The 18511-nt window shown below is 45.0% G+C and overlaps 1 protein-coding gene across 1 annotated transcript in view; it reads left to right on the top strand.

Annotated features, from left to right (window-relative positions):
* LOC146019785 (interferon-induced very large GTPase 1-like) overlaps positions 1-18511 on the top strand; it is a 134639-nt gene that overhangs the window by 96019 nt on the left and 20109 nt on the right. The window contains exons 7-8 of the mRNA XM_083152340.1: positions 9955-10093; positions 15147-15461. Coding sequence (XP_083008466.1) covers positions 9955-10093; positions 15147-15461 — 454 coding nt within the window. The remainder of the gene's footprint in view (positions 1-9954; positions 10094-15146; positions 15462-18511) is intronic.

Genomic DNA, 18511 nt, shown 5'->3' with positions numbered 1-18511 from the left:
AGTGGCCAGTAGCTTCCCTGTTTTATTGCCCCATCTGTAATAGTAGTTTTTAGTATAGTCCAGGCGGAGCTGTGCCTGAGACGTCAGGAATGATTCCAGAAGCTGTTTGTCCTGGAGATATAAGTTAAGATTGTCCTCAGAGGGAGTAGTATTATATATTGCGAAGCTCTTTGTGACTGCGGAGTGAAGGGATTTGTATTTTAGTGTTGATTCCTTACGAGTCCGTGTCGTGTAGTTTATGATATGCCCTCTCATTACTGCCTTTGACACCTCCCAGAACAGCACTGGGTTGTCCCAGTGTTCAATGTTGTCATCCATATAGTTTGCCCAAGATTGAATCAGGTATTTTTTAAAATCCTGGGATGAGGATAAGAAGTCTGGGAAGCGCCAAAATCTAACAGATGTTTGCATTAAGTCTGAGGTTATTTTTAGAAATATAGGGGCATGGTCTGAAATAATGATATTACCTATATCAACTTTTTCCAGTTTATTTAGTAAGGAATGGGATATGAGGAAGTAATCTATTCTCGATGTGGATCCGTGAGCTCTAGAGAGATGTGTGTAAGACCTATCTGTGGGATTTAGGAGTCTCCAGGGGTCATGGAGTTGTAATGTGTTTTTAAATTCTTGGATGTATTTCCAGCACGGGGAGGAGGGGCGTGGGACTGGGTTTGATTTATCTAAGAGAGGGTCGTCTACTGTGTTGAAGTCTCCGCCGACCACTAGGGGGAAGTTAGTTCTTTTGGCCAGTAAGGAAGATATGGTGCGTATAAAATCACCCGTTGAATTATTAGGTGCATACAAGTTTACTAAAGTAAATTTGGATTCTTCAATTACCAGATCAACAATTAAATATCTTCCCTCAGGGTCAGCCATTATATCTAGAATGTTATATCTGAGATTCTTATGGAATATTATTGCCACTCCTCTGGATTTGGACGCATGTGATGCCTGGAGGCATTCTGCTATCCAGGGAGCTCGAAGCGTGCTGTTGTCCCCTGACTTCCAATGAGTTTCCTGTAAGAAGGTAATTGCTGAGTGCTGCTTCTTGATATGCATAAGAACCTTTTTCCGCTTAATTGGGGTGTTCAGGCCCCCCACGTTCCATGACATTACAGATAATGAGGCTGGTGGAGGGTTTGTTTGATTGGGTGTAGATATATTATGTACTGACATCTATTCTGTGTGAGTGGGGAGGGTCCAAATCCCCCCGACGTGGCGGGGGCGGAGCCATAATTACAATAGTGCGAAGTAAGGCCTCTCCCGCCTTCAACCCTCTGTGTCCTATAAATCTTACAGTTCTACAAGGTCGAGATGTACATGACAGTGTGGTTTCATTTTTAGCAGTGCAAGGTGAGATAGCATATTTTTCAAAAACGCAAAAGAAAAAAGGTGGGTCTTCAAACTGGCCCACTAAGTAAATCTGAGGATCCTCTATGGTGGCACAGAGGATGCTCCGAGATTTTATCAACAACTGGACATGCATAAGCATAAACATACATAAATGAGAGAAACATGAGAAAAACATTATTACATAAAGAGAAGGCACTGATGTACCGAATTGTGACATCGTATCCAATAATACTGTAAAATAACATACATAGTCAGGCGGTAAATTTTGAAGCCACACCTATGACCTGAAGGGGGTGAAATATATCGAAGGTCATTATAAAACCGTGTGGCATATCAAGTGTAAGGTAGTTACCTAGATTTAATCTCTAGAGCTAGCATTGGATCTCGCCGGAGAAGGTGGATTACTCCTTGAGAAGTAATTTTTTGCTGTCTGGGGGTCCTCAAAGAAACGTGGTTTGCCATTTTCCATGACCCTCAATTTGGCGGGGAAGAGCAAAGCAAATCTGATCTGCTTGTCAACAAGTATTTTACACACCCCTGAGAAGGCTTTTCTTTTCTGAGAAACTAGGGCAGAAAAATCCTGAAACACCAAAATACGTTGGTCATCGATTTTGAGTTCAGGGAGGGAGCGGTATGCTCTTAGGATTTTTTCCTTATCCCTGTAATCGAGAAATTTGGCTATTGTTGGCCTAGAACGGGTGTCTCTTTCCCCACGATTAGCCCCAAGTCTATGGACTCTTTCTATTGGTATTGGGGTATCTGAGTCAAGGAGACCCAGGGCTTTTGGGATCAGCACCCCAACGTATCTTTGTAGTTGGGCGTCGCTGATCGCTTCTGGAATGCCAATGAAACGAAGGTTACTTCGTCTATTGTGATTCTCCAGTGAGTCTAACTTCTCTGCCATAGATTGTATTGTTTGCGATTTAGAATCTAACTCTTGCTGGAGAGTGTGGAGTGTGTCCTCGGAGTCACTTGTTCTTTGCTCTAAGGTATTAATTCTAGAAGTATTCGAGTCTATTCTAGCCAGGGAGGCATCCAGCCTCGCCTGTAAGTCCTCGAATTTTTTGTCCATTAAGGGCATTAAAAGATTTATTACTTCTTTTGCAGTCTCGGCTGGGGTAGGAAAGCCTGTGACCGTGGATACGTCAAATGACGTAGTATCTTGCCTACTCAGTGGCGATGGGGGGGATGAGGAAAAGGTTCCAGCCATTGTTTTATTGGCGGAGCTTTTTTTGGAGCTTGCAGATTTTGCGCTTGAGGAAGGCATATTATCGTGAGATGAGGTAGGCCTTTCAAGAAATCTGTCCATACCAAGATGGACAATATTAGTGTGAGAAGTTATATTGTCTTACTTGACCCCTTTAGACCTTATAATAACTTTTTAAAAGTGGGTAATCCTTAAATTAGATGTACATCAGTACCTGCTAAGGTATTTATCACATCATGAAAACATTATAAATCCAGATTCAACATCAGAATATGAAAAGGACAACAATCAAAACAAACAAAACAAACAAAAAAGGGGGGGGGGGAGTAAGGGAGGGGATGCGAGCAATATGAGGGAGCACCAGATATGTTATCAGTAATATATCACTTAAGGCGCACACAAAGTGTTTCGGGTCTTTTGTGCGACTCTCATATAATGAGGAACCGTCTTTACAGCGTAATGACGATCTACTTGTATTTATGTGGTCACCTTTGTTTGGCGGAATTTAAACGGTGTATAGGGGGGGGGGACCGCAGTTACGTAAATTTGAATTACTGTAACTAGTTCATCAAATGCAGTATAGTATTTCAATATTGAGGGTGTAGAGTTGTTCTCAGGTGAGGTGTGTAAGTGGCCAGTAGGTGGTGCTGTTACCTTCTACAACTAATCTGATGAGTTAACCATACGTCTACAATGAGAGTCTCAAGGGTTGTGGTTAGGAATAAGCTTACATATATTGTAGAGATGTTGGTTCTGGGCAGTCATATGCAAAGTTTCCAACCAGCTGAAAGCTTCAGTTCAGCAGCTGGGCTGGAGCGGGCAAACTCTCTCCTCCCCTGTAATGAGATGTCCTGTGTTGGGGGGCAATCACAGAGAGGCAGCCAGTCGTGAATCACACTGCTCTTCTCCCCGGGGCAGCGGTGGAATAGCGATGGAGTTCAAGCAGCACTGTTCAGCTGGTTTTGGGGGGGGGGATATGAGCTGAGGCAGCAGACTTCTAGCGCCTATTGAAGAGGGATAGTGTTTCCCTATGAGCCCATTTACTGAGTTGCTTAATTTAGTCCATTAAGTGGCAGCGGGCGTCAGCAGTCCTGGGGTATGTCGGGCAGGATCCTCCTACTGTAGCACTCCGCAAATAGCTGTGCCAGGGTACCTGAGCTGCAGAATCCACGAGGGAGTAGCCTCCCCGGAGGTGCCAGGAGCAGGGGAGCCCGCGCGATGCTCGGCAGGTGAAAGACAGACACAGGACAGCTGAACGCTGGGACAGTGATTCTGTGTCGACTCCCGTCGCGCACAGAGGTGCTGTGTGTGGGGAGGTTTCTGGCGGTCCGCACCCCGCCGGTGAGTAGTGCGGGTCAGGAGTGTTACTGCTGCTGTGTCTATTCTGTCGGGTGTCGGGAAGGTGGTTCCCGCGCACACAGCGTCTGTGTGGTGTCCGTCTGATGTAAAACCCCACACTGGGCAGCGGGGGCGGGTGGGGAGTCCTTACCGGGTTCTTGGAGCAAAGAGCGTGGTCCCCCTCTCCCTAGGACCCGCGGCCAGTTAGCGGGCTGTTCCGTCACAGGCTCTCCCTCCACTCGTTGTTCGCGCGATGCTCGGCAGGTGGGAGACAGACACAGGGCAGCTGGACGCTGGGACAGTGATTCTGTGCCGACTCCCGTCGCGCACAGAGGTGTTGTGTGTGGGGAGATTTCTGCCGGTCCGTACCCCGCCGGTGAGTAGTGCGGGTCAGGAGTGCTACTGCTGCTGTGTCTATTCTGTCGGGTGTCAGGAAGGTGGTTCCCGCGCACACAGCGTCCGTGCGGTGTCCGGCTGATGCAAAGCCCAACACTGGGCAGCGGGAGCGGGTGGGGAGTCCTTACCGGGTTCTTGGAGCAAAGAGCGTGGTCCCCCTCCTCCCGGGACCCGCGGGCAGTTAGCGGGCTATTCCGTCACAGGCTCTCCCTCCACTCGTTGTTCGCGCCAACGCCGATGTCGACGCTGGCGTTCATGCAGGCCTGCGCTTGCTGCAGGCCGGACTCCGGGGTCAGAGATGGGGATTTTCAGCTTGCGTGGCACGGCAGATTGTTCCCTGGATGGTAAGGAGCAGTTTTAGCTCAATTTTCGTCACTTTGGTGGATAAGTGTTCTCTTTATAGATGGATTAGGGAGCTAAGCCACGGAGCTGAGCTAAAATGCGGCCACTCTAGTTGGCCCGCCCACCGGAAGTCCATTCCTAGGATTTTTAAATACAAAACAAAACTTTAATTTCTTTTTATAGTTACTTTGGTTGCAATTATTTTTATCTGGATTTTTATACTGTCTGTCTTTGTTTAAGATACTTATTTTTATTAATTTGCTTGCATGTCCCAGCCTCAGATAACCCATCTTTGGGTGGACTTTGGTTATAATCTTTTAACCTTATTACAGATCTTACTTCTGGGTCACATGGTAAAAACCTCTGACCCTACCCAATTCTCACAGTTAGGACATTTTGTGTCTCCCTCTGGTATACAAAACACACATAATGGACACTTCCTCTGTGGACAATACTTTCCAATTTTAAGGGATTGTAATTCTGAGGTTGGGTATAATTCCCCAGTCCCCATGCCTGACCTGGCTATACCAGTAGTACTGCTACCTGCTGTTTTAATTGTGGATGTGGTGCCCCCTGCTCTGAACAAGTCTAGCTCTTCTATGTTCTGCCCCCCAACATCCTGGGTTTGCTCAATTACTTGTGGTGGTTGGTGTACAAATGGTGCATTATCTACCTGATTACCTGCTTGTGGTGGTGCATTAGGTCTTGGTAAGTGATATGGTGGTGGACTCTCAAATGACAACTCCTTAACTTTTCTTTTCTCATCATCTAATTCTTGTGACACTGTAAGCCATATATTAACTGTATCTATATAACCTTTTTTCTGTAGCCAATGAGCGTTCGTCACTTGGAATCGCTTCCATGCGACAGGATCTAAAGTTCCATCCTTAGGAAAATTAGCCCTTCTTAAAATCGAACCGATCGATTTCTTACCTTCCCTTTCTGCCACAACCTCTAGGGGGGAGCGCTCCATTAACTTTACACTGTTCACTCCCATTGGATTAATTACTTCCTGTGGGTATGGCCTTTATCCACGTGCGTAAAGCAGTGTGTAACGTTGTGCAGAAAGGTAAAACTGTGCCCTATTGGCTGAAGCTTTAATATAGATGCGGCTTTCAGTTCCCTATTTTCAATCTAAGCCAAAATATCATAACCACCTATCAGGACAATAATATAACACCACTTTCATAACCTGGGCAGGCACCCTGTTCTGAGCAGTTTAAATATGATCTAGATCGTGTTGTGTCCTTAATGCGAAGTACTCATGTCTTTCTTTCCTGTTTAAGTACTTTATCCACTGTTTATAGTAATTGCTGCAGTGTGGGTCTATTTGGTTACCTAACAAAATCCTCAAACTTTCATTTTCTGATTATGTCACCTCATAGAGGCTGTTTGGGCATATTGTTGGAAATATCCACTTCTCTATTGGTAGTAATACAAAACCGTTTGGGTAACGTTCTCCAATTAAATTCTGAAGAACTCCTGCTTCAATATGAAACCCAACTCTTAAAGTAAACTCTGTACCGTCAATATCAATTTCTTCACTTTCACTTGTTACTTTAAAATGTGCTTGTGGTATTACTGCAAGCAATTGTTATTCTATATATTCAAAGTTGGGGAAATTAAACTTTAGAATTATGCTGCATTTACATGCTAGACATGTTCTACGTGATACAGCAAGAGACATTGATACATAAACACACGTAGTTTCATAAGGGCTGCATCCTAATTGGTTCAAACTGACTCACAGGATCAGTCTTTGATAAAAGCCAGGTCCTGCCTATTACAGCATTTATCAAAGAAAGTCTTAACAGTCTTGTGAACACTGTTACACCTTATGACTTATATTGTGTTTACCAGACAAACAAATAAATACGCTTTCAGGACACCTGGTCCGGCGTTAACCAGAAGTAATACCAGACTGGCCTGCCCCAACTAGCAAGCCTCGTGAAGATGGCTGTTTTTTTTTCCAATCATTCAACATGAAACATACAGATACTGACACACAGTAGACACACAGTTACAATGGATCCGGTATGTAATCCCGGCGGTCGGGATCCCGGCGTTCAGAATCCCGACGCCGGAATCCCGACAGCCGAAATGCCGACAAGGGGGGGACGTGGATCGCCCCCCCCTTGCGGGCTCGCTGCGCTCGCCACGCAGCGGGCCCGGTGCCTCGCTACGCTCGGCACGCTATTTTATTCTCCCTCCAGGGGTGTCGTGGACACCCCAGGAGGGAGAAAGTGTCGGCATTTCGGCGGTCGGGATTCCGGCGTCAGGATTCTGAACGCCGGGATCCCGACCGCCGGGATCTTAACTGCATCCCGTTACAATGACAATACAAACACAGTACAAAAATTTTACAGCTATACTTAATGCTGTGTGATATCTAAGTACCTCTGGTTCTATAATAATGAAGTTTACAAGGAAGAACTGAAATGTACATGTATACTCTGCTTACTACATAGGTAAATAACAGATCTGAGCAAAACAGTCTTATAATTAAAAACAGATTGTACTCACTCAGATATGTAACGTATCTTCAGCAGAGAACAATACACAGTTCTATTCCTTCAAATCTCCATCCCAGACGAGATCCCAATTGATGGCTTGTAATTTGAGCCCCTGGAGAGTTTCAGTACTTGGACATCACACGACACAGTTACGCTGACCGTCAGACAGAAGTTCAAGATGTGTTTTAATTACTTTACAGTCCTCATATTTATACCATAAAATACTGTTCTTTCACTCCCATAAAGGAGTGCTTAGTACAAAAAACATACATATTCATATACAACACACCCCTAAGGTGGGGTTAACAATTAAAACTTTGGTTCAACGTAAATAAAACGTAGGAATACGTAGGATAAATGGTATCTCTTACATCATTAAGGGAGTGAACCTCTATAGACTGGGAGTAGCTTCTATATTACGCTATTTATCACTGTTAACTCCCATAGAATGTATAGATCCTTCTAGAAACCTTGCTTTATAAGGGAATGTATATTCTTTTCCCCCCAATGTGTCTATTCTGCAGCCGTGGCATTTACTCCACATCTGTTTTGAATCTATATTAATTAGGTTTCTCAGGACAAAGATAGACTTATACAGAACATACATTCATATTAACTGTTTCAACTCCTTGAAGATAGAACCATACATTTGTTCTAGTTCTTATACTACATAATCCTTTATAATTTGTACTTAAAGGAATATTCAGCTTATATAGACAATATAGTATTTAGTAAGATTCACTTTAACACCTCTGTACAGACCACACATATCCTCTCCTATCCCATCACAACCCCACTGTACAGACCACACATATCCTCTGTCCTATCCAATCACATCCCCACTGTACAGGCCACACATATCCTCTGTCCTATCCAATCACATCCCCACTGTACAGGCCACGCGTATCCTCTCCTATCCAATCACATCCCCACTGTACAGACCACACATATCCTCTCCTATCCAATCACATCCCCACTGTACAGGCCACACATATCCTCTCCTATCCAATCACATCCACACTGTACAGGCCACACATATCCTCTCCTATCCAATCACATCCCCACAGTACAGACCACACATATCCTCTCCTATCCAATCACATCCCCACTGTACAGACCACACATATCCTCTGTCCTATCCAATCACATCCCCACTGTACAGACCACACATATCCTCTCCTATCCAATCACATCCCCACTGTACAGGCCACACATATCCTCTGTCCTATCCAATCACATCCCCACTGTACAGGCCACACATCCTCTCCTATCCAATCACATCCCCACTGTACAGGCCACACATATCCTCTCCTATCCAATCACATCCCCACTGTAAAGACCACACATATCCTCTCCTATCCAATCACATCCCCACTGTACAGGCCACACATATCCTCTCCTATCCAATCACATCCACACTGTACAGGCCACACATATCCTCTCCTATCCAATCACATCCCCACTGTACAGGCCACACATATCCTCTCCTATCCAATCACATCCACACTGTACAGGCCACACATATCCTCTCCTATCCAATCACATCCCCACAGTACAGACCACACATATCCTCTCCTATCCAATCACATCCCCACTGTACAGACCACACATATCCTCTGTCCTATCCAATCACATCCCCACTGTACAGACCACACATATCCTCTCCTATCCAATCACATCCCCACTGTACAGGCCACACATATCCTCTGTCCTATCCAATCACATCCACACTGTACAGGCCACACATCCTCTCCTATCCAATCACATCCCCACTGTACAGGCCACACATATCCTCTCCTATCCAATCACATCCCCACTGTAAAGACCACACATATCCTCTCCTATCCAATCACATTCCCACCTTGGAGATATCATTCAGTGGTCACTCACCATCAAATGGTTTCTCCGGCCTTCACTGTATACTTACTTTTCAGATGGCCGCTATCTGGCAAACTGGGGGTGGGAACTGATGTCATGTGACCTCAGCTTTCCACCCCGTGGATGCATGGACATGCCTGTATTTGCAGGGGTACACCTAGTGTTTCCACGGGGCACAACAGGAGTTCTCTCTCGGGGTTTGCACGTGCACATATTGACACATGTGCAAACCTCCACCATCAGGACCGGGTGTGAAATCGGACATGTACGATTAGGTCTGAATCGCCTCTTATATCCAGCTTCTTTACCACTGGCCTTGTAACAATGGTGTTTGCCCATGTATCCTGTTGCCAGGGTCCTTTGTTACTTTATCTCCCTTTTCTCACTATAATACCCTGAACCAAGTCCATGGTGGATTCTCTGCTGCCTTCATACAGATTCAGTACTGAATCCCGGCGGTCGGGATCCCGGCATTCAGAATCCCGACGCCGGAATCACGACAGCCGAAATGCCGACAAGGGGGGGATGTGGATCGCCCCCCCTTGGGGGCTCGCTGCGCTCGCCACACAGCGGGCCCGGTGCCTTGCTACGCTCGGCACACTAATTTATTCTTCCTCCATGGGTGTCGTGGACACCCATGGAGGGAGAATGTGTCGGGATTTCGGCTGTTGGGATTCCGGCGTCGGGATTCTGAACGCTGGGTTCCGGACCGCCGGGATTTTATCTGCATCCCCTTCATACACTTCCATGCGGTTCTATCAGCACTTTCTCCCCACACTGTTGGTGTCATATCTTTACTTTATAACTTTCCAGGTAATTCCCCAGCTCCCCTGGGGAGATTCACAGCACCCTTTTCCACCAGTACACATTGCTCCAGGTCCCATAGTTAACCTGTACAGTAATCTTAATCATGTTTTGTTCCATCAGGACACAGAGACCCAACAAGCTGTAGAACACAAGGTCCCTGGAGCATATGGCCCAGGCAGCGGCACCAATCTATATGGAGAACCGGCTGCTATAACAGCGCAACCGAATCACATTGGGCAGATAGAGTCAGATGTCACAGGTGAGCCTAGTACTTAGTGCACTGATATTTCTGGGATACGTTTGTCTGTAGCAGTGTTAGCGAGGATTCATTCACCTGAGCCAGGGCAGGTTCCCCGAGCAGAGCAATCCATGGCATCCAGCACCCTGGGGACATGGGGATGTTGTCAGATGACCGATGATGAAAAGGTCAACAGTCAGAAGGGGGGCAGTAATGTAAAACCACGATATGCAGACTGGCTATTAATGTGATCTGTAGCAATGTGACAGCTTCTATGAGGAATAAATTTAAATTGTTTTACACAGCGTGGGTAGGAAATGTTTTACACATTTATTGATACATATTTAAAACAATTAAAAAGTGATCACAATTGATAAAGCTTCTGAATAATTTAATATCAGGTAAGAGAGACAGTCACCCCTTTTTTTGAGTGCCAACAGCTCTGTGAGAGATGTGCAAAATATCCGCAAAAAATGCCAGTATCTCCCACATATGTTATATAACTTCAAATAAATTATTTTATTAAAAAATATGTATTTCCTCTATAAAAGTAACATCACAGGTCATTACGATGAAAAAAATGTTTGCTTGGCAATGTTCACACCTATTTTGACAAATTCACTTGGCACTCAAATGGTAAATCCTAACATTCTACTGCAACACACTACATTAGAATATTTGGTACTTATGTAATATCTGGGCACCCGATTTTGAAATCGAATCGCATGTACCATGCGTTGCGATTTTCAATTGGAAAGACCTGATTTTTAATTGTATGGTCACCCATGTGTGTATGTTAAATGGACCTTTTCATACCCCCACTATCCATGTGGGCATGGAGTTGACTTTATATAGTTCGGCGAGTGTAGCGAGCCTTCAAGCCCGAAGCTTGGTGAGCGTAGCGAGCCTCGCGAGCGGCCCCGATAAATGGGTAACGCGGATTACGCGTCCCCGCGTAACGGGGATTACGCGTCCGCTTGCCACGCTTTGGGCTCGGTGGCTCGCTGCGCTCGCCACACTATATACTGTAAAATCAACTCCATGTCCACATGGATAGTGGGGGTATGAAAAGGTCCATTTAACATACTAGTCAACCATTAGGGTGCATGTTAAACTAAAAATCGGGTGTAATCACATCGCATGCGATTTGTAATGGCATGTGATGCGATGTGATTAAAAATTGTATGCTTTAGGGTCTTTGGACCCGTAAATCGGGTCCCATCGCATCGCATGCCTTAATTAGTGGCATGTGATACGATTAATCGGGCGCCCAGATATTACATAAGTACTGAATATTTATCTATGATTCTTCACATATCTCACTTATCAATACAAGAATTACAATTCTATCTGTCAATGGCACAGTATAATATAATACTCTATAAAATATTGTACTTATTAAATACATCAGGAATTAATTGTATAGGACTAGAGAGATGCTATTAGCTTGCATGAGTATTTTAGTAAATTACATACTAATGATAATTGTGGTAAATTAATCTTGGAAGTCCTATTTAATATTTATGTGTATACCTAAGTACTGTAGAGGGGTATTTCTGCTTTATTAATAACAATGCTTTGTATGATTATATCATCTGAGGACTCAGGTTCCAGCAAGTTCCAGCCATCTATTATGTAGTATAACTTAGATATAATTTCCGGAAAGGACATTGATGCTTACAGAGCCAGATTAAGGTGTAAATGGGCCTGGAGCTGAAAATTATCAAGGGCCTATTATGCGCAATAATAGGGGTTGCGGCCAGCACCTAATAATGTGGGGGGCTTGACCAGTGTTCTGGTTGGGCGGTCTGCTCATGGGTCTCTATTTGTGTAAATACTTTCAATTAATTATATATGCCTGGAAAAAGCAGGGGGCTGGCATAAGAAAAATGTAGGAAGATATATTGGCGGGTGCACTCCAAAAGGTGCACCCGCAGGATGCCGATGTCCTAAAATCCTAAAATACTTGCGGGGTGAGGCGGCACTCCAGTCATAAAAAGAATACTGAAAGACAACATTTCAGCACCTTTTATGTGGTCATCTAAGTTTACCACACCATATACCGGGATGCAGTCAACATGCTGGTGGTCGGAATCCCAGCGGTCAAAATACCGATGCCAGAATCCCGACCACTGCAATGCAATTTGTCCCTTTATGGGTGTCCCCCGCAAGGAGGAGCTATCCACAGCCCCCCTTGTCGGCATTGCGGAGGTCGGGATTCCGGTGTCGGTATTTTGACCGCCGGGATTCCGACCACCAGCATATCATACCGGACCCCATATACCATAAATCATGCAACAAAAGAGTAACCCCTTTATATTGTACTTGCCTCTTAGACATTATGCCACATGGAATGAGCCAAAATTCACACCGACTGAGCCAAAATTCACGTTATGCCACACAGATTAAGGCAAAATTTTGCCACATGGATTGAGCCAAAATACACACTATACCAAACAGATTAAGCAATGATGCACAATATGCTTCATAAACGGGTATTGCGCGCCAAAGGTGCGCATTAAAAATTACACCATAATGCCCATTACATGTTAAGCCACACACCATAATGTCCATTAAGTATTATGCCAAACACCATAATGCTTATTAAAAAATATGCTACATAAGTGCTGCTTACCTATATGCTCATTGCCAGGGGTTACATGCTCATTGCCATGTGGGATTGCATGCTCATTGCCAAGGGGGAATACATGCTTGCGGTAACTGGGGGACAGCCGCCGCCGGGCAGAAATGACAGCCATTGACAGCCGGGCAGAGAGCAGGAGGCTGCCCAGCTGTATTCAGAGCAATGCAGGTCCCAGCTATTTGAAATAATACCCCTTTCACACCAGAAAATGCAGGGATTTACCCGGGCTGGCCCCTATTACACCAGCCTGGTTCCTGCATTTTCTGGTGTGAAAAACGTTAAACTTTAGGGGTAGTTAACCAGCATTATCCAGCATTATCTTCGGAACCAACTGACCCATTTACATGTGGGTTTCGAATGATTTTCAAATGATTTTGGTCCTGTGAAACTGGGCCATTTGGTTCCAGAGAAATCTGTCCTCAAACAACATGAACAGCCATGAAAGGACATTTCAAACATGAAAAAAATCGGTTTACCCGCAATATCTCTAGAACCAATGAACCCATATGGACCAACCTGGTATCAGATTGAAGGCCCAGCAATTTGAGTTAGACTAAGATCAACCTCGAGCTTCTGTGATGCCGTTGGAACCAGGTGGGGGTCGGAATTAGCAGGTCTCATGTTATCCTATGGGGAAAACGTTCCAGCTTTGCCTGGCGGTATCTCCGGTTCCCGGGGGGCTAGCAACACGGGGCCAGGCTTGTTGGAAAGCCCTGACCCTCAGCTATAAAATGGGCCTATTTAGAGAGTGGGCCTGGAGCTGTAGCTCCATCAGCCCCATTGTTAATCCGGCTCTGGATGCTTAATTCCATGAAAACAGGCTCTGTACCTCCCACAGTGAAAGATACCCTCCGTCAAGCTGGAGATTATATTATACCACCTGGTATAATCTAGAAACTGGTACTCCCCCCCCCCCCCCCTCCTTCTACATAAATAATAATAGGTACTTGTGGATTATCACGGCTCCCAATGGCATCTTATACAATTTGCATCTTATACAATTTAAAATGGTATACCATTGTATATTGCATACAATGGCATAGAATGAGATGAGATTTTAAATTGTATAAGCACACTAATGGGTGCTTTCAATCTTAATTGGCCCCCTATAAGATTTTTTAATTGTATAAGCACTGTAATGGGTGCTTACAATGTTAAATGCACCCCCACGCCACCCCCACTATCAACGCCAACCCGAAGCGTGGCGAGCGGCGGCAGTACGTGTCCTTCGACCTTTTCATACCCCCACTATCCATGTCAGCGTGGAGTTGATTTTATATAGTGTGGCGAGCCACCGAGCCCGAAGCGTGCCGAGCGCAGCGAGCCCCGCGAGGGGACGCGTAATACATGTAAAGTAAAACGAGGCCGCTCGCTACGATTTGGGCTCGGTGGCTCGCTGCGCTCTACACACTATATAAAATCAACTCCACGCCGACATGGATAGTGGGGGTATGAAAAGGTCAGAGGACGCGTTCCGCCGCCCCTCGCGGGCTCGCTGCGCTCGCCACGCTTCGGGTTGTGGTTGATAGTGGTGGTGGTGTGGGGGTGCATTTAACATTGTAAGCACCCATTACTGTGCCTATACAATTAAAAATCTCATCTTATCTCATTGTATGCCATATACAATGGTATACAATTTTAAATTGTTTAAGATGGAAATCGTGGGAGCCGTGATAATACACAAGTACCTAACCATCAACACTAGACGTCTATTATTGCACATATGAACTATGTCATGAACATTATATAATAATAGAGATGTATAAAAAGTAGTGGGCAATAAAACCCTAAATTGCTCTTGACATATTTCATTTACCTGTGTCCGAATTTTCTTTCTAATATTTCATAAATTCAGTGTTTTGTTTTTTTTAAATCAAAAACGTTTTTGTGCTATATCCATCTCTATCAAGTCCCTTAGGAGTTTAAGGAGGAATAGCAAACTAGTGTTGAAGAATATGATCAGTTTTGAAGATTCTGCTGATATGTGAGTGTATGGCATGAAAATCAATTTCATCCTATTGTTATGTAAGTTACTTGTATGTCATTTTCACCAGTGGGTGAACATCGTTGTATATTTTTATCAGGTCATAATGCAAAATTCATTCACATAAAAAACTGAACTGCCATGGTCAAAAATAAATATGAGGAAAAATACAATAATAAGGAAAATTAACCTTAAAATGTGTAAATAAGAGTGATAAAATCCTTACTCTTGGATCGGACTTGTCCATTACCTACATTCTGTACAATAAATTAACCACGCTCTGATCCTGTTACATCTGAATGGTGAAGTAATAGAAATCATCTAACTAGGTTTTTTTGTCTGTTAAAAGAACCTTTCAATAGTCCTATGTGATGTTATTCAATAACCAACACCATTACGGTAACGAATTGTTTAAAATTAATTGTTATGCTTTTACTTATTTTCAGACTGTGACCCTCAGAAAATACTGGTTCCCATCAGAGAAGCTTCGCAGACTATTACAAGCTATAGGGAGAAGTTAATGGAAGTGTTTGAGGAGAATGTGGACGGTTTGTGTGAGGAGCTGGACTCTCTCCACCTCATTACCCCCCAGGAGTACATAGATCAGTACAAGGCTGAGACCCCAGCAGAGAGAGCTGAGAAGCTGATAAACATGATGCTACAGAAGGGAGAACCGGCCTGTGAGATGTTCCTCCACCATCTGGAGAACATGGTGCTCAGGTTCCCGGCGTTGGCTGATGTGTCCCAACACTTACCGGAAAGTGAGTAACCTCTCCTTACAGGCACTAGTAGCCACAGACATCACATTACACACACATGGTCACTGGTTACTGAGGGGAACACGATCATAGCCCCGAGGAACTATTTTTAGACTTTTCTGAAAATATCAGTGAGATTTGGGTCATTTCTTATTAAATCCAGGGTCAGATAATGTGAATTTAGATCATTGTTACTAACAGGTCATAACTGCATTGGATCTATAGTGCTGATAACACAGGCCTACATGAGCTCTGATAACATCCATTTTACATGTGTATTATTATACATGTCTGCCTGGGCCTCCCCTTTTCTCTAGTTGATAGCGTAAGTGAGTAGACTTTAGTGCTGTGCAAGTTTTTCCACTAGTGGCTGACCATACCCCACCACAGCCTTATCCTTCCCCCATAGCACAAACCTAACCTCCCCATTGGGCAGCCTAACCATAACCTCACCCACCCCTGTAGCCTAACCCTTTTCCCCACAGCCTAGCTTTAACCTCCCCCTACACCATAGCACTGCTACCCACATTCTATCCCTAACCTCCCCTGCAACATAATTCTAACCTTCCCCCATAGCCATCTCCCCCTGGCTGTCTAACCTTCCCCACTTACAGCCTAATCCTAACCCTACCTCCTGCAGACTAAACCTAATCCATCCATTCCCAAAGCCTAATTCTGATATCCCCTGCCCTCATAGCCTAACCCAAATTTTCCCCTTCTGCAGTGTAACCATAATCTTCCTCAACCCTGCAGCCTAGTCTTTTCCCCACAGTGTATCCCTAACCTTCGCTAAAAGCCTAACCTGAACCTCCCTTAAAGTATATCCCTTTCCCCACAGCCTAACCCTTACCCCTCACACTGCCTAACCCTAACCATTCCACTTTCAAACTAAAAATAACCCATACTCTCCCACAGCCTAACCTCAACCTCATCTTCCTGCAGCCTAACCTTAACATCCGCCAATCAGAATAACCCTTCTACCTGCAGCCTAACTCTACCCCTTTCCCTCCCACAGCCAAATCCCTTCTTCCAAAGCCTATCCTCCCCATAATGCCTATCCCTTACCTACCACATCACAAAGCCTAACCCTAACCTTCCCTTCTGCAGCCTAACAATAACCTTCCACACCTCTGCACCCTAACCATTCTCCCCACAGCCTAACTCTAAAATAACGGGAAGAAGTCAGAACATCACTACTACTTTCACTAAGCAAAATAACCATCCAACAATCCTTTGCGATGAAGATGAAGTACAACAGCAGTCACTCTATGGCAAAGCGGTTAACTGAGGCCTTGACAGCAATGTTGGTGTTAGACATGCGTTCGGTATCCACCATTAGGGGAGAGGGATTTATACTATTGATGGAGGTATTGTGTCCTCTGTACCAAATCCCGTCTAGATTCCACTTCACTAGGCAGGCGACACCGAAAATGTACATTGACGTCATGAAAAGTCTCCTCAGTGTCCTAAAAAATGCGGTTGTACCCACTGTCCACTTAACCACGGACATGTGGACAAGTGGAACAGGGCAGACTAAAGAATATATGACTGTGACAGCCCACTGGGTAGATGGATCGCCTTAGGCAGCAACAACAGCAGCATCACCAGTAGCAGCATCTCGGAAGAGCAAGCTCGTCCCAAGGCAGGCTACGCTATGTATCACCGGTTTCAATAAAAGCCACACCAGCAAGAAACTCTTAGAGAAACTGAATGAAATCCTCGCCCAATGGCTTACCCCACTTAGACTCTCCCGGGGACTTGTGATATCAGACAACGCCATGAATATTGTGAAGGCATTAAGTTTGGGTGACATCCAGCACTTCCCATGTTTTACTCACAGAATAAATTTTGTGGTGCAGAATTTCTTAAAAAACAACAGGGCCATGCAGGAGATACTTTTGGTGGTCCAAAAAATTGTGGGCCACTTTCGCCATTCAGTGACTGCGTGCTGAAGACTGGAGAACCAGCAAAAACTCTTGAGCCTGCCCCACCATCAGCTGTAGCAAGAGGTAGTGACGCAATGGAACTGAACCCTCTATATGCTGCAGAGGATGGAGGCGCAGCAAGAGGCAATCCAAGCCTACACAGCCACCTACGACATAGGCAGAGGAGCGGGGATGCACCTGACTCAAGCACAGTGGAGGCTGATTTCTGTGTTGTGCAAGGTTCTCCATCCCTTCGAACTTGCCACATGTGAAGTCAGTTCTGACACTGCCAACTTGAGTCAGGTGATTCCCCTCATCAGGCCTTTGCAGAAAGAGCTGGAGAAAGTGAAGAATGAGCTAAAACGGAGCAAGCAGGGCCTGTTCAAGGGTTTTTGACACCCTAGGCAAAACGTCTGCCAACTGCCCCCCCCCCCCATCCCCTCCTTCCCATATTATCCTCTTCCTGGTAAGTCATGTGAAAGTGCATGGACTTTATAAATCCCATATAGTAAAGGTTTAGATTTATTAAACAGCCATATGTATACACACTGCCGTACACTGCCGTACACTGCCTCAATACATACACACGCACGCTACATATGCCTGTCATACGTACATACATACATACACATTTACATATACATTCATACATACACATAAACCCCTCCCCCAGACAGCCAGTACTACGAATACCACACCCCCACATCAAATGAGCATCTTACTGTTGTCGTGTGGGGGGTTACTGCTCCCCGACGCTTCTACTGGCTCATGATACAGCTGAGCTGGCTAGGGTCACACACTGCTGCTGGCAGGGAGGGGGGCACTGCTTCCTGTTAGTTTTGCAGCTTCTGACACCGCAGCACTGATGTTCAACGCTGACTTTAATGAGTGGCGGGGCCGGCTGGTGAGGGATGGGGAGTGGATGGGCGCCGGTCAGCTACTAAAAAAGAGGTGGAAGCTACCTAGGTGGCTAAAGTAGGTGCCACCAGGGGTGTTACGCTAATAGCTGCCACTTGAAAAAGGGGTTGTCAATCCCAATACCGAAGAAAGGGAAATACAAAAAAGTGGCGCTTGTTTGATGATAGATTTATAGGTTTAACAAGACATTAAAATACAAATATAAAAAGA

The sequence above is a fragment of the Crinia signifera genome, chromosome 7 (genome assembly GCF_055691185.1).
Source record: "Crinia signifera chromosome 7, ASM5569118v1, whole genome shotgun sequence".
Classification (NCBI taxonomy): Eukaryota; Metazoa; Chordata; class Amphibia; order Anura; family Myobatrachidae; genus Crinia; species Crinia signifera.
This window is presented reverse-complemented; position numbering and strand designations above follow the sequence as displayed.